General features: G+C 43.2%; 1 protein-coding gene across 1 annotated transcript in view; it reads left to right on the forward strand.

Moving 5' to 3' along the window:
• The window catches only part of si (sucrase-isomaltase), a gene marked incomplete at both ends in the record, with an annotated part of 121,478 nt that overhangs the window by 33,588 nt on the left and 65,593 nt on the right, over window positions 1-22,297 (forward strand). The window contains 7 exons of the mRNA XM_083636621.1: window positions 4,107-4,220; window positions 4,796-4,880; window positions 6,320-6,437; window positions 11,690-11,861; window positions 14,997-15,113; window positions 18,479-18,633; window positions 19,465-19,549. Coding sequence (XP_083492747.1) covers window positions 4,107-4,220; window positions 4,796-4,880; window positions 6,320-6,437; window positions 11,690-11,861; window positions 14,997-15,113; window positions 18,479-18,633; window positions 19,465-19,549 — 846 coding nt within the window. The remainder of the gene's footprint in view (window positions 1-4,106; window positions 4,221-4,795; window positions 4,881-6,319; window positions 6,438-11,689; window positions 11,862-14,996; window positions 15,114-18,478; window positions 18,634-19,464; window positions 19,550-22,297) is intronic.

Genomic DNA, 22,297 nt, shown 5'->3' on the forward strand with positions numbered 1-22,297 from the left:
CAAGGGAACACTGTCGACTGCTGGGGGACATTTCATTTATTGCGTTGGCACTTTTTGGCCTCTTTTTCGTCTTGCCAACATTTTGTTTGGGTCCACCCGTTTGCCCCTGTTGCAGATTTCACTTATTAAAAACAAGTTGTTTAAAAGATTGCATCTCGTCATCACTTGGAGCCAGGTACATGCTCTTCATCAAGCATGTCACTTTTATGGATTCATTCATAGGCTGTAGGGAAAGAAACGGATAGTTTGAAGCTTAGCTGCGCTTACCGGCGAAGTGATTAGGCCAATATTCAGACAATGCGTATGCACATGCAAAGTCTGAATTTTGATGAGAAAGGACGCAATTACCAATTTTGTGTGGTGCACAGAAAAGTAACATATGAGTGAGTAACATGATGAGTAGTGTAATGAATTACTGTTGGCATGTAGTAATAAGTCAAGTAATAATATTACTTTTGAAAAGAGTAATGAGTAATATATTATGTTTTGAGTAACGAGCCCAACACTGCAAAGCATATCAAGGTGGCTCCAGGAAGAGTACAGTGACTTTACTTTTCTGTGTAATCACCAAATCTCAACCCAATAAAGTAGCTTTGAGATGAGGTGGAACAGGATGTTCCTACCATGAAGCCACCAGAACATCTGCATGAATGGAGTCAGCATGCACCAAGACTCCTGTGTCTTATCCTTCTTTTTAGAGGCCTTGATGATGGACGTTCAGGTTCTCAACAAGACCTTCCCTACTCTGCCTCTGATTGGTTGGGTTTCGGCATGAGGAGTCAAGATTGGTCAGGGTAAAAGATCAGGGTAAGCCAATCAGAGGCAGAAATAAGGCAGGTAAATATATGAATTTAACCAAATTTAACCAAAACAGAGAAAACCGTGTTTAGGTGCTTACTGTGCAATCCAAAGAAGAGCTGCTCTTAACTTCCACGAAGCCCAACACTAATTTAAGAACACATCACCAAACAAGCTGAGCAGCACAATTCAGTGCACCTTGTTGTCAACATTAACTACTAGCTACTACTTTTCACTGTGTAGGCAGAAAAGGAATACAATTAAGGGGGTCGGGGTAAAAGGCAAACTAAAATAAATAAATAAATAAATAAATAGGAGACGAGATGTGGAAAAATGAGGGAACAGAGTATAGTAGGGTTGGACGATAATTCAATATTATCATTTGTCTTTCAGTGGAATCATATTATGATGATATGACGATATTTTAATATCTACTGTCTAAATTGATGGCACATGTGGTGGTAATGAGGAAGGGGCAAGCACTGCTGCAGTCCCGGGAATTGAACCGACAACCTTCCGGTCACAAGCTTGCTTCTCTAATCTTTAGGCCACCACTGCCCCATGCACTGTCCGATTAGCGAACCCATTTTGCCATGTTGCTCGTAGCGTAGTTTGCTACAATACTCTCGGGATAGCTTCAATGTAGTGAAGCTATATTTAATGTAGCCTAGAGTAACTGGTAGCTTAGCTTAGTACATTTTCCAAGTGCTTGCCCATCACTGCTTGAAAGTCTGCCATATATGGAACTGTGTACTGTACATAAGCAAGCTGCTTGAATATGTGTATTTTGTCTGTAAGTGTGCGTGCGTGTGTGTGTGTGTGTGTGCGTGTGTGTGTGTGTGTGCGTGCGTGTGTGCGCGTGCGTGTGTGTGTGTGTGTGTGTGTATATATGAGTGACTGACTGTCTGATATAACTGCACACTCTCCAACAAGATACATATTCCCTAATGTAAGTCACAGCCTCCGGTATGCTATTTCTGATCTTTTCTTTATCCCCACAGAGCGCGTGTTTAGAAGTCCTCCCCTGTGGTGAGGGGGAGATGGGGTGGGGGTCATATGCTTTTATACTGTTGCGTTTGATTACCCATACGATTAGCGCCCAGGGCCTGTGCTAATCGCCTTTTCATGCTGTTTGTAACGGGTCAAATATATGCATTGATTCCACATCAGTGTTTCATCTAAAAATGTTCTGCATCACAAAATCACAGATTAGGTGTGTGTTTATGAGAGAGAGAGAGAGAGAGAGAGAGAGAGAGAGAGAGAGAGAGAGAGGGTGAGAGAGAGAGAGAGAGAGAGAGTCTCCATGTGCATCTGTGTGTGTCCATCTCTCTAGAGGAGACTGGGCTACTCTTGGTTGTTTGTGCTTTATGTTTGTGCGTGCAAGTGTGTGATTATAATTGATTCTAGTTGATTTCCATTTGAATGTGTGTCCTGGTTATGAAAACAGTGAGGCCTTTGAGTAACGACCTTTGTGGTAGTCCGTGATAAGTATATGTCAGTGATAAAGGGGATAAAGTGACTCGCTGGTATTTATTATAGTCTTTTAAGACAGCTAATTGCGAGCCGAGATAAAGGATAAAAAGCTTTTCCCAGTGGCCCTGTGTGAGTTAGTAAGAATTATAGCAAGACCTTGTAAACTCAGATAAACACTGCTTACAGACACAGAGGCAAAATATATTTATTAGATTATTAGCTAATTGAGTGTGTTGGTTTAAAGATAGGATGTATAGACAGTCAGAGATCAAAACAAACAAACAAACAATAAAATAAATAGACTGAGACAGGTAGACAGAGTGGTTGTGATTGTGAACATAGAGAGAGACAGGATGGCAAGCAGACAGGCAAACAGGCAGACAGACAGACAGACAGACAGACAGACAGACAGACAGACAGACAGACAGACAGACAGACAGACAGAGACAGGCAGACAGACAGACAGACAGACAGGCAGACAGAGACAGGCAGACAGATAGAGTCACACAAGTAGAGGGATGGCCATGCAAAAACAAAGAGAGAGAGAGAGAGAGAGCTACAGAGAGTCAGCCACACAAGAGCCAGACAGAGCATAATACAGATTATCAGGTAAACACAGAAAGACACAGATAAGCCGGCAGGTAGACAGACATACTGGGGGACAAACAGGCAGAGACTGTTGGAGTGAGACAGATAAATGACACATGCAGACTGACAGACGGAAGTGCACCAAAACAGGCAAATAGACATCAGACAGAGAGACAGTCAGATAGGGACAAAGACAGATGAGTTGAGTTGCTAACTGGGTGTCAGGATTAGTGAGCAGCTGGAGAGGTCAGAGAGAGACAATCTATGGGAGAACTGATGGGAAAAGAACAGGATAGACTATCAATACGCTCTGACCTTGGAGTTCTGACCAACTGCCCAAAACATCTGCCTATAAATCTGTTTGTGTACACTGTGTGTGTGTGTGTGTGTGTGTGTGTGTGTGTGTGTGTGTGTGTGTGTGTGTGTGTGTGTACACACACACGCGCGTACGTGCGTGCGTGTGTTTGTGCGTGCTTGTGTGACCATGATTCATGTCTTTGCTGCAAACTGGGCTGTAAAGTTATTGGCAGTGGGAGTAAAAGGTAAAAGATAGGTATGGAGCAACCTTGAGATGTACGGTAATATATACTATGCTCTACAGAATGATTCTCACACACACACACACACACACACACACACACACACACAAACAAACACAGAGAAAATCTCTGCTCTTTCTCTGTGAATTAATCATTTGTCTCAATACATGTCATTAAGGACGACTTCTAACACAGAGTCACGTCTGGAGATTTCTATTGCATTATCGATTTCGCCCCTGTTCTCTTCCTCTCCTTCTCTCTCTCTCATCCATCCATCCCGCCCCCTCCCTCTCTCCATCTCTCTTCTGCTCTCTTTTCTTTGTCATTGACATCTCTAAGCTGTTCCTGAGTCTGACATTCCCATAGGCTGACTTTTGCCTCTGTAAGTCAGTATGCTCACAGCACCATGTGTACACTACGGCATTCACAACTACTGCATTTTAGTAGTCATGGACTGCTCCCGAAAAGTAGTCGACTAGTCTCAGGAGATAATGTAGCGGAGATAATTCATTCATTCATTCATTCATCTGATTTAAAATAAGATTAAATTAAAACATATTTAATTCCTATATCGCCAAAATTACAGGTAACCAATGGTAAGCAGTTTAAAAGGTCAGTGGCTTAGTGATCCGTATGATATTTAGTTTTTGATATAAATCTAAAAATGTGCAGTAAGCACACCCCTCTTTGTCTCTCTCTCTCTGTCAGGTATGGCCAGGAGAGACCGTGTTTCCAGACTACACCAGCCCAAACTGTATAGACTGGTGGGTTGATGAGTACGAGAGATTCTCCCAGGAGATCAGACATGACGCCCTCTGGATCGTACGTCACTTTTAACCATACATGGCATGTCAGTATGCTTTAATGAATTGAGTTCTAACCGAATGGAAAGTCAGACACTGTTCATCTACCGTCAATTGCCTACTTATGTGGACATCGGGCCTTTCCTTTTTTCTGTGGACGTTGTTTCAACATGGGTTAACAGTCAGGCCAATAAAGAGCAATGAACAAAAGTTGATTCTGACTCTGTGTTAGTGCAGCTGTGTTTTTAATGTGAAAGGTATATTATACTAGATGATTCCATAGCCAGAAAGAGGAAGGTGAATTTGACTCAGTGATTACTTGGGCTATTTTCTGTAAGATACATAATTTCCCATCCTGAAGGACTATTTCTTACGCCTAACACTTTAGCTCAAATCAACTCAGGGCGACTTGGGTTTAGCTATCAGCAAAAAATAAGATATGTCCCCGTCATATGATGTCATGTTGGTGGAGGAAACATGGATTCAAAACCATGACCTGTGATGTCTGGTAAATGAATGCAGTTATCAGTTGAAATGAGTTCAATCATAGGATCAGGCATTTTACTGAACATTCTCCCTGTGTCTTATTTGCAGGACATGAATGAGGTAGCCAACTTCGTGAAAGGATCAACTAAAGGCTGTGCTGTCAACTCCCTCAACTACCCTCCCTTCACTCCAAGTAAGACTTGGGTTTAGAACCAAGTTACATGTATACCTTACAATACTACCTTATACTTAACTTAAGCAATAGCTCATGTGGCTGGTCATTATACCACGGCTAAAGGTCGTGCTTCGGCAGAGGGCGAAAACGCCCTTATTAAACGGTTACCAAGTATGGCAATATGAAAGCAATAGACAACTCCAATTTAAATGGCTGTTATTCATAAATCATAATGTTCCAAATAAAATAGTCCCTCCTGGCTCCCCGCACAGCCGATGCAGCTGCTGAACGCAACGTCAAGTTACAGCAGCTAGTAGCAACACAAGCTATCTCCAGTTTCATCTCCAACAAAAAGGAGATGACTCTGAGAAGTCAGCAAGTAAGTTGGACTAACTGGCAAGTTCTGAAAATGTGTGTCTTCATTACGGTTGTTCGTGTATGCCTGTGAAAGCCAGCTCTGTTAGGCTAAAGTTAACGTTAGCTAACAGCCTAGCACAGCTGGCAATAACAGGCAAAAGTTAGCATTTGGGAAAACACAGGCTGCGCGTGCTACATTAACTTGGTTCGTAGTACAACGGATGGAATAAAACCTATTTTCAGAATTTACCACTTCAGTCCTACTTCCTCACTCACTTCCAAGTCCTCTCCTTTTTATTGCGATCCCGAATCCGTTATTCCATGAGACTGGTGTCATACAGCCAGAGAGCGCACAGACAGCCACTATCCATGTTGTATGTGAACGCGGCGTGATACCTTGCAAAGCGGCTCTAGCTGTGGTATATGCTCAATATACCACAGCTGTGAATCAATCAGATTGCTTGATTTGAGAGAGCCCTTTTATAATGTTACAATGCTATATATCAGGAATTAATGGATTTCCACTGTGCTCTTCAGAGATGGGCCTGGGTCTCAGAGTTATATCATGGCAAAAAAGTTGTATCATGGCAAGATTACAAATACAATAGGCCCCCAAATGAAAACAAATCTACTGTATATGACTGTGTAATAATAGCAATAGCATAGTATATTCTCATATTACTGCAGTATAAGGACAAATGCTTACAGCATGAATGCGGAGTGCATAAATTAGCCACAATAGCAAACACAACTAAGTTCAGGTCCAGATGAAATCTCTTCTCAAATAGTGGGTCCCTGGAGAAGAATTTTGAAAGTGACTCGTCTGCCATGTCTTTTATTCCGATTGTGTCCCAGACAGGATGGTCATAACTGTAAAAAGCATACTTCCCTGACACCACCTTTTTATTCCTCTCCTCTTTAGTCATTCTCTTCCTCCATCTCTCTCTCTGGCTCTCATTTCCTCCTCGTTCTCCCTTCCTATTTCGGTATATATCAGTGTCTACCTCCCTCTGTCCCGTTCCTTACTTGCACCCTCTCCCTCTGTCTCCGGTCGTCCTTCCCTCCCTGCAACCTCCTCCCCCCCCCCCCCCCCCCCCCAGAGATTCTGGATGCACAGATGTACAGTAAGACTCTGTGTATGGATGCTCAGCAGCACTGGGGGAGCCACTACGATGTCCACAGCCTCTATGGATACTCCATGGTGCTCGCTACTGAAAAGTGAGTACAGTACATCCAGAATGAATGATGGAAGGACTTTGGCCAGGTAGCACCTCTTTTAGAAGAGGAACAATCATTGGCGGACACAAATGTACAAATGTGATAGATAGATAGATAGATAGATAGATAGATAGATAGATAGATAGATAGATAGATAGATAGATAGATAGATAGATAGATAGATAGATAGTGCACAATTAGTCAACTGCCCGAAATCTTTCAAATTGTCTGCTCATGGCCAGTAGAGCAGGGTTAAGGAGCTGACTGGGTGAAAACTGCAATGGTGAGATGTGTCTGTTACTGGCTCTGAGCACAGTGTCTCATACCCTTCTATCGCCTGTGACTCCAAAATAAGATGAAGGAGGGGGGGGGGGGGGGTGCAGACCAATTGTGAATGCGATCCCAAGTCATAAGAGTAGAACTATGTTTTAATGAGTTCGGTTCCCAGGGTGAGAGAATGAATTTCTCATTTGGGTCCGGTGCTGCAATAGTTTTAAGGGCCCATGACTTATACAAACCTGTAGAGAGAGATCAATGTGAATGTATAGGGGATAATTATTCAAATAAGCAGTGGAAATGCATAGAGCAGTGATTCCCAACCTGTGGTCCGCGGCCCCCTGGTGGGCCGCGAAGGTATTGCAAGTGGGCCGCCAAATCATTTCCAAAAAAGTATGATTTTTGAAAAAAAAAAAAAAAAAAATTCATTTTTTTTTTTAAAGATTTTGAAAAATCATACTTGAAAAAGTATGATTTTTGTTTCTTTGATGTTATTGCTTTTGCTTGAATTGAAGTTTCATCTTTACATCATCTTTATATTGGGTTTGTGTTTATTTGTAACCCTATCGATTTAATGGGCTTTCTTCTGATATTTGGATTTTGTTTGGATCTGATATTGGATGTCAAATTGTTATGAGAATGCATTTTTCCATTGTTGAAGGATACCGTTATTTATTAATCATTTGTTAATTAGCCTGTTACAGACAGCCCCTTGCTTGTCATTTCTGACATCTGTGTGGTGCTGATGGACAGCTCCTTGAATGATTGGTGTGTGTGTGTGTGTGTGTGTGTGTGTGTGTGTGTGTGTGTGTGTGTGTGTGTGTGTGTGTGTGTGTGTGCGTGCGTGTGTGTGTGTGTATGTGTGTGTGTGTGTGTGGACAGCTCCTTGAAAACTGTAATACTGAAGGTGTTGCAACATGTTACAGGTGCTGTGTTAGTGACTGTGGAGCTTCCAACATGTTTCTCCTGTATTCAGTTCAGTCCTTTATGTTCAATTTTCAATAAAAAAGTGCTCTGAGAACGCATTATATGGCCTTTGTATTTATGGGGTCGGAGGTGGGCCGCGAACATTTTTGAGACATAAAAGTGGGCCCTGAGTTGGAAAAGGTTGGGAACCACTGGCATAGAGCATACACTAGACCAGATTGAAGTTACACACTCAGGGTGTGAGTGGGGTGGGCCGTGGGGGGTTACTAAGTGTTTGGCAGGCCCAAAACGCTGCCGATATTAACTGTTAACCAGTTAGAGTCACGATCTGTGCATAAACCCCACCAGCTTTGATATCTGTTGGCCGTTTGTTGATATTATAGCAATATTGTGGCGTTTAATAATATAACGTTTTTCTGAGATGCGGGGAGACTGTCATGGCGGCATAACTGTTTCCGGTATTTCCGCTGTGGTTGCAGACAGAGTTTAATCAAGAGAAGACACGAAGCTGTTCTGCTTTTTCTTTACAAACAGCACTGCAGTCTCAGTCATTATGCTGCAGTAGTGGAACAAGATATTAGCCTTCGGTTCTTATCAAAGTTCTTTGGCGCAAATGGTGATGTGCGTTTATACAGCGTGCACTCATACATTTTCATACAACACCAATGGTTATAGCACCTGCATGAAATAGGCCACGCCCATCACGGGGGAAAGCTCTCCATTCACTTCCATACACCAGTGTCATTTTCCTTTATTTAAACATAGCTAAAAGCTGTTGTGTGGTGGGCTGCGCAGACAACAAATGTACAAAATCGCCAAAGAAAGTTTTTTTGTACTCCCGAGCAAAACAAGGAAGTCATTGAGAATTGGTGAGAAGAAAAATTTGGATATAGCTGTCAAGGAAGTAAGTTGGAGTGTTCATCTTGCGTATATATGATCTTTGTGTGCAACACGTGACATAGGAGAACGCCAGGATTGGGGGGGGGGGGGTTGTCTCGCCCCGAGTTGGGTGTGGTTTCTGAATGATGACGCGCTCCACAGTGTCTCTATACAGGTAGAAAAACTGACTGGAGGAGGCCTTTAAGCTGTGGCTATAGTTACTGTAAAAACATTTATAGACACGTTAGGCATGCTTATCAATGCATAGCTATGGTGGTGTGAGGGCTGCGTCACCGTGCAGCTGGCACACATCTCCCTCCAAATGTAGCTTCAGGGCCTGCACAAAATGATGATGGGTTGAGTGGAGTGGGATTTCCACCAACATTCAGGGAGCCAATCTCAATTCCTGTCACAAAATCACATACTACAGTAGCTGAGGAGATCCACTGCTACCAACTAATCTAAAACGACCATAAAGATAGTCAGATGACTGCTCTTTGTTGCAAGCACTGCACACAATGCAAACACATCACAGATGCCGCAGAGGTATACAAACAGGCCTTAGTTAGTCTTCTCGGGATGCAAATTCCAGTAGTCTCTGTTTGCCTCAGTTGCCAGAAGTATAATGTGCAGTGCACTAATGGTGGTGTTATGGAAATTCCAGCAATTAGAAAATAACACACACCTGCACTAATGGCTTGCTGGCTGCTGGAAAAGATCAAAACATGAAAGTAAATGAATGTGGTTGCACATCACTGATGCAAAGGAGAGGCAAGTTATTGAGGTTAAAAGGCAGCAGCAAAGGTGGTGCCTGAGCAAGAACATTACATTCTCAAAACGTGGATCATGTTTAAATTTCACAGTAGATTACATAAAGTATCTTGCATCACAGCCACATGAGTCCATCCACCTCCTTTTACTTTTCACACCGTAGTCTTTTACATATTGTGATATTCTCCAGCTATTTATGCTGATTTATCACTGACATAAGCTTACAGGCGTATCTCAAAAGCCTATGGAAATCGTTTGAATAAAATGTCCGAATGAATTAACCGATCAGGTGTCACGGTTTTCCTGAATGTATATAGCCTCCATTCTTCCTTATATACATGGATGTTAGCATGGCATTTGGCTACCATATCACGTTCTTGAAGAATTGTGGTGCAGAGACAGAGAATAAGTTTTTCCTCACCCGTCTCTTGCCAAGTTTCAGAGCAATTTCACTGCAGTTTCACTTTTTGAGTGTTGAGAGGGAAATGTAAACACATTCATATTTGGTTGTCAGACACAGACAGTCATTGCATAACTTTGCTAATTAGCTGCAGAAAAATGAAGAAAAATGTCTAATCTCATTTTGGGACTTACATTGATGGGGCTTCCTGTTGTTCCCATTTTAATTATGAATTGGCCCCGTAAACATCTCCCCAGTATGGTGTCTGTCTGTTAGTGAGGTCCTACTGCCCAGTATGGTGTCTGTCTGTTAGTGAGGCCCTACTGTGAGATTTGCTTATTTGGAAAACACATACTGACTACAAAATCACAATAAATGCCTGAGGCTCCTTCTATGGGGGCACGGCGGTGGCGCAGTGGTAGCGAATAGCGATGTCACCTCACAGCTAGAAGGTCCTGGGTTCGATTCCTGCCTGGGATGCTGTGGGCGCTGAGGGTGTGTCCCCCCATGTCTTCAGTGCCTATGGCCCAGGTGGGCTATCTCGTTAAAAGGGCCTTTCTGTGTGGAGTTTGCATGTTCTCTCCGTGCTCCCCTGGGGTTCCTCCATACAACATCGCTATGGACCCCTACTAAAAAAACATGCAGACGATCATCACCTGACCGGTGACGACAACGTCTAAAGTTGGTCCCCGGGCGCTGTACACAAGAAAGCTGCCCACTGCTCCTGGCCTGCCCCCCAGAGAAAGGACACGCCTGGATGGGTTAAAAGCAGAGACAATATTTCACTGGCCACCGTCAGCATGTGTGTGTGTGGCTGGCAGCATGTGTGTGTCAGGTTGTCGTGTGACAATAAAGACATAAAAGCCTATATTCACCTTATTCTTTGCCCATACAAGGACGCTTCTGCATGACGTCATTTTGTAATGGTCTTTCCGGTCTTAGACACAGAAATAGATTACGCCTACTGTAGTCATTTTTAGACTTGCCAAAAAGCTGTTTTCAAGCAAAAAACAAACAAACTGTTTTAAAGTTTTAATATTTTTAGGGTGAGAACGTAACATATATGTGACCAGTTTATCAGAATAACACCTATTTGGAAATATTTAACGAGCAGCGAGGACTAGCAGCTGGCTGTGCTGACACCGGTCGGACTAGCTATATGTCAAACCCCACTGTAGGCTACTGGCAGTGAGAAAACACTGTCAACGTGCTTTTGTAACTAATGTTAAATGCCGACCGAGTACAGCCATCGGCTCCTTGCAGCAGTAACGCTATGAACATGTAACTGAAGTTGGCCGCAGTGTAGCTTAATTCTGAATGTTGCCAAACTTCATTCATTATTATAATGACGTTTTGTTTTGAAATTGGCCGCCAACTAGCGTTGAACCGGAAGAACAAATACAATTGCTTGTAACGCGAAAGAGAGAAAAAGTGGGCGTGGTGAATAGCATAAGAAATTATGCTTATATAGGCTATATGCACTGTGCACACAGGTAAGCACGCATATATGTGCATGCAGAAAAACATACCCCCCCCACACACACACACAGACCATGGAGATCATGAATCACAAGCCCTCTGAGGTTGATTTTTGCTGACTCACAGTTTATGCATTCAAGCTAGCCATCTTTCTTTTGTCTCTTCCTTTACTTCTTCCCTCTTTCTCTCCCTCCGTCTGCTAATTAAAATGTATTATTGGCAGGAGACATCTTTTGTAAACATCATCAGGGCTGTGTATTGTCATGGAAATCAATTGTGCTTCGATCTCCCTCATCAAATAGAATAATAATGTACAGTGCAGTAGGATAAAAATAATTCACTCTGGCTGTGTCCCCATCTGATCAATTCTCTCCCACCCTCTCTCTCTCTCTCTCTCTCTCTCTCTCGTTCTCTCTTTCTGTCTTCTCTCTTTCTGTCTGGCTGACCTCTCTGTGTTGTCTCCCTGTCCCGCTATGTGTCTCTCTGGTTCTGTCCTTCCTCGCCCCTCCCCGTCATCCAGGGCTCTGCAGCGCGTGTTCGGTGCAAACCGGACCCTGATGCTGACCCGCTCCTCCTTCCCAGGTGTGGGGAAATATTCGGGTCACTGGCTGGGGGACAATGCCGCCAACTGGAATGACATCAAATGGGCCATCCCTGGCATGCTGGAGTTTGGCCTGTTTGGGGTTCCCTATGTGAGTAGTAAGCTTCAAAGAGTGTGAGTTTCCCCTGTGGTGCCAACAGGAAAAACCTTCTCTACTTGTTCAACCCGGTTGACAGAGCCAAGCGGGGTTGCGATACCCTTTTTCTTTTTTTAAGAATGGCTTCTCAGTTGAGCGATAGTTCAAAACAAATCTTGCTGTGAGTTCAATCAACTGTTATAAAGAAAAGTGTCTTTTCTAGTTTTGTAGCATAGTTCTCTACTTTTATATTGTCATCATGACACAGACACACATATACATATATACAAAATATTGAACATGTTTAATATTATTTAACATTGGGCAAGTCAAATTCCTCATTTGAAATCCGATTACTTACCGTGGCTAGTGAATCTTGAACAGGGAAAATGTGATTATATACTGATTTCACTCAGTTTGAGTGAAATTATTATTGTTATTGTTATTATTATTATTTTATATATGTTTGAGCAAAGTCTCCAGCCACCCATGAGCTTCATGAGCATGCAGGTGTGATCATCTTTCAGCATGGAGGCTATGTATTGACCCAGGTGCATTTGACTTGTGTGTCAGAATCCCTTCAGAGTCCCAGGTGTGTGACAGGATGAATTACAGTATACACTTTACTTTCATTGTGAATTACAGTTTTCATTTGCTACCTTACTGTAACAATAAGAGAGAATGTCAAGAATATATTTTTGGTAATCTGGATATGAACAAGTTAACTAACCCTTCTATAAGATATTTTAACAGATCTTGAAAAATCCCAAAGTTTTGCCATATGAAAGAGGTTTGAGATTCTGAGTTCTAAGTTCAGATTGAAGCGTAGAGACAGAGATGCAGCCTAGACAGAGTGGGACTGGAATGAGATCCATTATGGAGAACATTGGTTCTGGATGGAGCAACAGAAATGTTGAAAAACACAGACGCATGCAAACACACTGCTATAGACAGGACACACACACACACACACACACACACACACACACACACACACACACACACACACACACACACACACACACACACACACACACACTGTGTGTGTGGGCAGGGCAGGCAATTGCCCGGGGGGCACTAAATTTGTCGACTTGTCTTAATTTGATTATAGGATGATCTCGGTGACACAGCATAAATACATTTATCACAATATATAAAGAAAGAAGAAACAGAAATAAACATACTACTATGCTTTAGGAATTGTGTTAGGAACATTGTTTTACTGAGACTGAGATACAGCAACAGGTAGAGTTCTATCCAAGTCTATCTTCCAACCTGCTCCTGAGTAGCTTTAAGTCTCTTTCACTAAAATAATCATAAATATATTGCACTAGCCTACGTTATTTGATTTAAGTGACATGAGACCCTACTGGGGATGATTTACTAAATTGTTTTGCTTTCCTTTGCAGTTTATTTTCACGACTTTTTGTTGGGCTGTGCTGTTTACATATTTACTGTGCTGTTTTTCTGTACTGTATTTAGCAATTGGCAATGCGTGATGATGGTTAATGGGGCATGCACATTGTGCATTTGGCATTATTGGTGAGAGGGACACCGTTTTTGGCATTTGGCGTTTGCAGAATGGTGGCAGCATATGGCAATTTGGCAACAAAATACATTTTCATTTCATTTTTCATAGTAGATGATCCTATTGTATTATGCATTCTAGTGTGTGTGTGTGTGTGTGTGTGTGTGTGTGTGTGTGTGTGTCTGTGTCTGTGTGTGTCTGTGTGTGTGTGTGTGTGTCACAGAGAGAGAGAGAGAGAGAGAGAGAGAGAGAGAGAGAACTGATTGATGTTGTGGGTCATTGTGTGCCAATAACAATGGGCATCATAACATTATTCAAGTTTCCAGATTAATTTGGATAGCCATAGTGAGTAATCAGACTGCAAGCGTACATAAAATGGTTGACAAAACAGGAGAACGTGTGGATGGTCGGGATTTAGAGTTTTGCTCGGGGTAGGCGACCTGATTGGCAGTGGCACGCACCGGCACTGCATGTGTCTGTACTTGCATGCACAGAGTTCAAACAGCGGTAAGAAAACGACGGGGGTCACACGCGCACTAGCACACGCACACACACACACACACACACACACACACACACACACACACACACACACACACACACATACACAAAATCCTCCAGCTGTGCACATCAGGCGGCCACAGAGATGCCAACTACATCCTGGTGGGACTGGAGCAGATGTTAGCTTTTTCCATTTTTTCAGTCTACACACACACACACACGCACGCATGCACGCACGCACACACACACACACACAGAGGGAGAGAGAGAGACAGAGAGAGAGAGAGCTAGCAGGGGAAATGGGCTTGGATCGATTCCCTCCCATTGAGTGTGGTGTAAAATGTGGCTGGTAGTAAGCAATATGAAGCGAGCGGTCTCTGTGGACTCTGGCCTTTGACTGAAGTCTCTCTCTTAGCTCCACTGTGCAATTAGTGGAAATGAAGATCACTGTCCACATGTGCTGCCTGCCAATACATCTTGATTGAATTGAACCGACAACAAGGAAGACATTTAAGAGACGATGATGTGGCCAGTTATTATGTAAGCCCCGCCCCCTTTTTACCCAATGCTCACTGCTCCGTCCATCCTGGAGATTTGTTGCCCTGGTCATTTCACTCTTTTGCTTTCTCTCTTCTGGAACGGTCCGTCCGATAGTGACCGCCAGTCATGACCCAATTATATTTTATTGGTTTCTTTTCTGTTTTCCTTTTCTTTGTCCTGACAACGAATACATGATTATGCTGCAGTCCATTGCCCTGTTCTTTCTCTTTTATAGTTGCTCAGTTTGTGGCTGAATCAATCTCTGCTATGCTTATATATACATATATATATATATATATATATATATATATATATATATATATATATATATATATATATATATATATATATATATATATATAATATTTTGCAATATTTTATATTTATTTATTTATTTATTTATTTATTTATTTATTTATTTATTTGAACGAACCCAAAAACATATATTTTTCTTGAAGGTTAGATGATGATGTCAATTGGATGGTTCCATGAATTAACATTTTGGCCATGGGGTGGAAAAGTAGGATTAGAGTAGGTTTTGGGTAAATGTCAAGCTGTGATCCCTCTTCCTGTGTTTTCAGATCGGAGCGGACATCTGTGGTTTCTTTGACGACTCCCCTGAGGAGTTGTGTCGTCGCTGGATGCAGGTGGGAGCTTTCTATCCCTTCAGCCGGAACCACAACGCCCAGGGCTACAAGGTACTGTCGATGCATCATCACACTATCACACAGCCACTCCATGGACTAAAGTGCTGCAGGGTGTACGTTTCATATCTGCACATTGTGGGGTTTACATAAGATTGAATGTGTTGTGACTTACACGGTCAAAGTGGTAAAGAACAGGAGGTTACAGCGTCGCAGGACTTGTAGAATTGTTACCTGCGGGGGATAAGGCTGTACAAAAGAGATGGACGGAGTCACCCATGTGATCTCCCGTTCTGAAGACCGTTTGGCATTTTGGCCGCTGCCATATTGGTTTCTGCACATGGACCAGGGCTTTCCCAAAGAGCTGCCTGCTATTGGTCTGTGATCAGTGCCGCGTGCTATTGGTCTGTGATCGGTGAGCTCTGTGATCATCACTACATAGGCGACCTGTCAATCATGCCCAAAACATAGTCTTTTTTATCATCTATTTTACTCTAAACACGTGATTTCAAACATTCACCCCATACAGTTGTCATGAAAGGTGAGCTATACAGACCCCAAAAAATGTTTGAACCAGGCTGTAGACATGCTTATCTATGCTGTAAACTCTGGCATTTTAACATGGGGGTGAATGGGTCTGACTCGCTTCTGCAGCCAGCCTCAAGTCGCCATTCGAAGAACTTCAATTTGTACGTACGCATTATTTGCAACCAAGAAAGCCTGCCCCCTTGGGATAAAGTAGTGTTATAATGTTGAAAAGAGCCATATTCATAGGCGATTGACACTGTGAAGGCTAGCAGTTGAACACCCATGCTCAGAATGGCCACAGTGGGCACTGAAACATCTGATCCAAGTAGAACATAGCTAAATGAGCCTCGGCAAACTGATACTAGTCACGGATGTTGAGATTTTCCACCTCAGTATAGGATTGTTAAATTACCAGAACAGAACATGCCATTTGGTGGACACTCCACCAAAGTGCCTTTAAATACCACCGTTTGAGCAATGGATGGGCCCAATAGCTACAAACCATAAACTCTGGTGGTGTTATTGCTGCTCTTCTACCCAGACAGGACTGCTCCTGTTCAATTCAGTATGCGATTCTGGTTCCATGTAGTCTCTTAAAACAGGCGCGTGGCTCCCGCAATTGGTCAAAACGGAAATAAGGCGGGACATCCACTGAAGGCCGCCACCTCCGCTAATTTCTCCAAACACCTGCATCGGTTTTGTTTTTACGTGTCGTGATTGGTCGAATACCATTGAACTCCGGTCTGAAGCGTTTATTTTTTCTTTCCTTTTTTCTATGGAAGATGACAACGTCCTCTTGCAAAATTTTAACGGGCTAAAATATCGACTGTCTCTGGAGTATTTGAAGATTGTGGAGGAGATAGACTGACTCGAGAGACTAGGTTCCATTTGTAAGACATGATGTGTCGTCTCATGGCTCATAACGCCTGAGTATCACCCAGGTCAGTGTGACAACCCTTACGGTGATGAGTTCACGCTGGAAAGTGCTGATAGGTTAAATTCAGGTGTTTTCACACCTTCTTTCCCCACACATTATCTGAAGTTCATATCCTGCAGCACTCACACTGACAAGAATTCTCAACTGTGTTAATGATGCGAGTGATATTCCTTTTCACAGATCAAAAAGCAGTTTAATTACTAGCCTTGCATTTTATGCATTCATGGCATTTATTTTATTTGCAACTCAAACAAGCGTTAACATCAATGTGTTGAATGCTGAATGTCAACTTAGTAGGCTTGTCTCATGAATGGATGATCAGTGCATGATTATACGCTGATGCCTGCCTATGTCTTGAGGTCCTATACTGACAATGGTTGCCAAGCTATTGCAGATTAACACAAGTAACTTGGAAGGAAAATGTGTCCCTAGCATTGAACAGCGTGAGAATGGATGCTCTTTCAAGATTCGCAGTGTGACATTTCCCTCCTCGTCATCACTGCTGCAGAAATAGTACAGTGTTGGTCGGGGGGGGATTTGCTGGAGGACATGATGATGATGATGATGATGAATTTGAAGTAGGATTCCCACTAAACGAGACAGCTAATGTGTGACCTTTGCTTTGCCCTAATCATGGCTCCCATCACAGGGCCATGCAGGCCATAGTCTGCGCACGCACGCACACACGCACGCACGCACACACACACACACACACACACACACACACACACACACACACACACACACACACACACACACGCACACATACACACACACACACACACACACACACACACACACACACACACACACACACACACACATACACACACACACAGAGTTCTATCATCACACTCTCGGAGGTGCCGAGGGCATAAATGATTAGCCAGATGAGAGGAGCAGGGCCTTTTAGCAGCTAATCAGCCTCTCACACTCCACCATGGTAGAATTTAAATGATACTTCTTCTCTGTCTCTCTCTCTCTCTCTCTCTCTCTCTCTCTCTCGCTTACTGTCTATCAAAGTACCATGCTGTAGTTCTACCCTTTTTTTTTTTACACTTCTCATATTCTCAGTCAGCTAGTTTCTTGCTATCATCTATGTTGTGTTTTTACACAGGGGTGTCTATGTATTTCCAGCTCTCTATAGTCGTGTCTCCATCAACACATTTTTTGCACGCTTTAAAGTATTCATAAAGGTTGATGGAAATAGCAAAAAAAAAAATGGGGGGGGGGGGGGGGGGAGTGAATTTTGCACACACAAAAATTCCGCTCCCTTGAGGTGGTTTTTGCCTTTTTTGAAAAAGAGTTATGTAATGTGCAAAATGGGAGATAGAAAGAGCGTTTGTGAAGAAGTGATCAGCTGAACCCTGTGTCCTGCACGGCTGCTAGCTGGTCCGGTCTGCTGCCATGCGTTCTGCTGGCAGAACGCACCAGCACCCGACAGGCCCAACAAATAAATGGGCCGAAGATCCTGCAGCAGATTTGTTCTGGATCCTAAAGCGTTGCACCTAAAGGCTCTCCGTCCCTAAATTCCTTTTGCACGTTAACTCCCACAACTGTTTTGTATACGATCTGGTTTCCCAGACATAATGGCGAGTGTTGTAGAATGGGCATCTCTCCTGTGGCATTGGCCAAAATATTGACTCATCACCACGTTAAAGAAATATGGACACCTGTGTGTGGTTACATGACATAATAATTATTATGTCTCCTCAGTAACCACTGGAACACTCTCACCACCTATGATGTTGTCTCCCGCCAAGCACTCACACAACCTACTGTACTTATTCTCTTAACAGTCGTTAATGCAAACACACCTACTGTGATTAGAATTTTAACTTCTGAACTTCTCAAAAGCTTGCTTAGAATTTGTGCAAAACCTGAATGGAAACGTCACGTTCTCTCGTGCAATCATCATTGCCTCCTTCATCAACCCCCATCTGTCTGTCTCCAGCCGCAGGATCCAGCGGTGTTTGGCCCTGACTCTCTGCTAGTGAGCAGTTCCAGACATTACCTGAACATCCGTTACACCCTGCTGCCGTACCTCTACACGCTCTTCTACAGAGCGCACACCGCAGGAGAGACTGTTGTACGTCCTGTCATGCACGAGTGAGTCATTCGAAATGTGAAGCCCTCACACTGCAAGTTTAGCCTTTTTATTATCATCAGTATTTTATCGTATGATCTTATCAGACTAATGGAAAACATTTTTCACAGCCCTGACACCTGACACCAAGTGAGACAACTGGAGATGCATTGTGAAATAGTCACAGGTTTTCTTTTCATTGGATCTGTAAAACATAATATAGAAATGGATATAACTACTGGTCTTTAGCCTTCTGCTGCTGCCTTTAACAGCCATTTGAGCAAACCTATGCCTGCTTGTTGCGAAAACAAATGAAGTGATTATGAATGGCAGACAAACAGATCTGTCAAGAGTGCCTGGAATCCTTAGGATCCCTCGATATACAAAATAACATAATGCTAGGAAACTGACTGATTGAAGATTAAATATGTTGTTGTTGTTGCTCATACAACAGGATGGTATATTTGCTTGTTATGACCATGAGGCATTTAGCATCACACTGTATGGAGAAATAGAGATTCTCTGTTGTATAAACAGGTTTCCATCCTCATAGTGTATGTAAATATGGATGTGGATATTTGAGTGTGAGATGAGATGACGTTCCTGCAGCCACATTTCAGGTTGTAGTGTAAAAGTTAGGCTGTGAACAGTATTTTATCTGAACATCTTGGCATTACTATTATGATTTATGAGTGATGTGGGTCGAAACATGCATTGGCAAAATTATATTTAGCACACATCCTCCAAGGTTTTTGTAGGACAATGTTACATGGTCTAGGATGCCGTTTTTGCAAGCCAAATCATAATGGAATAGATAGTGAATTCATCGTATGCTCCTCTCCCTCTCTCCCCAGGTTCTACTCTGACAATGCCACCTGGTCAGTGGACCGCCAGTTCCTCTGGGGAAAACACCTGCTCATCACACCTGTACTGGACCCGGTCAGTGGACACGCGCACGCACACACACAATGCAGGCTACAGTACGTGCATGTATAAAGACATACACACACGTCATACAGTCTATAGAAAGATATGCCTTGCATGAAGGCAGATGGGAGGATCAATTGCACATGCACTCTCACACACATACAAAACACTCTCACAATTGTACACACACACACACACACACACACACACACACACACACACACACACACTGACCTCCGCTGGGAGAACGTGACATGGGATTTACTTCCCTCCCCTCCTCTCATCCCTCTTTCTTCTCTCTTTCATACCCTCCCTCTTTTCTCTCAGCTCTAATGAGACCACTGACCTCATTACTGGCAGATTAGAAGTGTAGATAGAAGTGTGTGTGTGTGTGTGTGTGTGTGTGTGTGTGTGTGTGTGTGTGTGTGTGTGTGTGTGTGTGTGTGTGTGTGTGTGTGTGTTTGTCGATGGTCGTGCCTGTACCGTACGTGCGTGTGTATGCGTGCGTACGCATGCAGAGATTGCGGTCATGTCAAAGTGGCCTGATTAATAAGCAATTTAGCATGGCCTCTCGCGAATTACAGAATAGCAGAAAGCGAATTGATTCAAAGTGGGGCCGGGGATGAAATAACTTCAATCAGTGTGATTGTGAAAAAGTTTCTAACACAAGAAGTGGAGGCTTTGTGGTTGCCGAGTTGTGGAGTTGATGCTCTCCTGAGGGTGGCGGGTCAGATGACTAAGTAGGTAAGTTTCACACTGATGTACCGAAAAACAGATCTCCGACCTAGAAAGTCAGAATTGAGTTGACACACGCAAAACACACCCTCTGTCACCCACTGACATCTACAGTCAAGAGCCCTGTTCAGAAATAGTCGACTGTTTAGTTTGTTTGCCATTTTGTGTCCGAATTCTCAACTGTTAATTTGATTCACTATATAGTCCACTATAAAATACCCACAATGCACAGCGATTTCTAGTGAACAGCAAATGTACCCTACATTTTTGCCGGTATACCACGGTTGTCTTTTGTCTTGCATCTTGCGATGCAATGATCTTCAAAAAAGAAATCTGTGTAGTGTCCGAAACTCATTTGATCATTCCAAATATTTCACTATATGACAAACACCACATGGAGAATAGTGAGTGAGTTAATGAGTGAAGCATTCCGAACACGGCTATGGTGTCTTTGAGCAATGCTCAATGGATATCCAACCCTACATCCCTTTGCCTCCCATTCTGCTCTTGTCTCTATTTGTATGGAGGAGTGTGACGTCTGTTGCTTGGTCATGCTGATTGACCCTGTATCAGGAGGATCAGACCCTACCTGTCTGTCTGAGCATGCACAGCTTCTAGTACAGGCACTTATAATAGCACGCCTGCTTATACTGCAACTCCTTACTGGCAGGGCTCCCGGCATACAGTACACTCAAACATCTGCAGCTGATCCAGAACATGTCTGCTCTTCAACCAGCCCAAGAGAGCACATGTCACTCCGCTGTTCATATGCCTGCATCAGGTTCAAGTCCCTGATGCTTGTCTACATAGCAGCAAAACGCTTCCTGAGCCGGAACTCCCTGATTCAGGTCTACGCCGCCTCCTGCCCTCTACACTCTGCCAAGGAACAGAGCCTGGTGCTGCCACCACAACAAGGCCTTAAGTCTCTCGGCAGACTCTTCTCTTCTGTGCTTCCTCCATTCGATCTGCAGAGTACCTCTCAATCTTTACAAACACACAAAATACTCTTATTGAGTCCTTCTAACCTGGACTGTGCACAGCAAAGTGACGTGGTCGAACAAAATGAGACACAGCTGTATGCCCTGTTGGACCAGAACGTACTTTTATGGCACTACTCTCATTGTTCTCTCCTGACTATATCATTGTTTGCGCTATATTACAATCTCACGTGTACGTCATTTTATTTTATGTCTTTGTTTTTATGCTGCCTCATAGTTGTTCCTGGAACGGATGCAAATAACATCAAAGAAATACAGTACATGGAACCCAGCAGAGACATCCTCACTTTGTTCTTTGTAAAACGTCTGAAAGCACTGCTGAGTAATACCGTATTATCATACATTTTGAATTATTCTCCCACTGTTTTGATCTTGGCCAGTGACTTTGTCTCCACTGGATTCAAAGTCCTTTCAGCCTGCATGGGCCTTGGCATGGGCTCAACTGAGCCTGCTATTGGTCTGATGTGATATGGATGCTGCTGGCTGATCACGCTGTGCATGTGTTGTACTGCTATGTCTGATTAGTGGCAGTCAGTATTATTGATTCTTTCCATGTGACAGATCTGAGACTGAATACTCAGCTTTGATGCTCACATGGCATCGGTGAGCTGTGGTATAGGCACTGAGGACAGAGCACCTATTGGTGAGCTGTGGTATAGGCACTGAGGACAGAGCACCTATATCGGTTACTGGATGCACCAAGCTATTTGAATAGGGTAACAGGCCAGTCGATAACAACCCTTCACAGCCTCTCTCTTCACATCTCCCTCTATCACTGTCTGTATGTGTGTCTGTCTCTCTTCCTCTAATGATGCTCTATCGCTCAGATTGCTTTGACCTTGATCTCTGTGATAAACTAGGCAGATCTCTTGCGTTCTCTCTGTCATCCCCTCTGGTCTCTCCCCATGACTCTGTGCTCCCCTCTCTTTTCCCTCATCCCTTCATCAAACGTTGGCTCCCTCATCTCATCTGCATCCTCTTAATCAGCTGCACTCAACTCCCCCTTGTGATCTTGTCTCATTTCAAT

The sequence above is a fragment of the Poromitra crassiceps genome (genome assembly GCF_964638095.1).
Source record: "Poromitra crassiceps genome assembly, chromosome: 5".
Lineage (NCBI taxonomy): Eukaryota > Metazoa > Chordata > Actinopteri > Beryciformes > Melamphaidae > Poromitra > Poromitra crassiceps.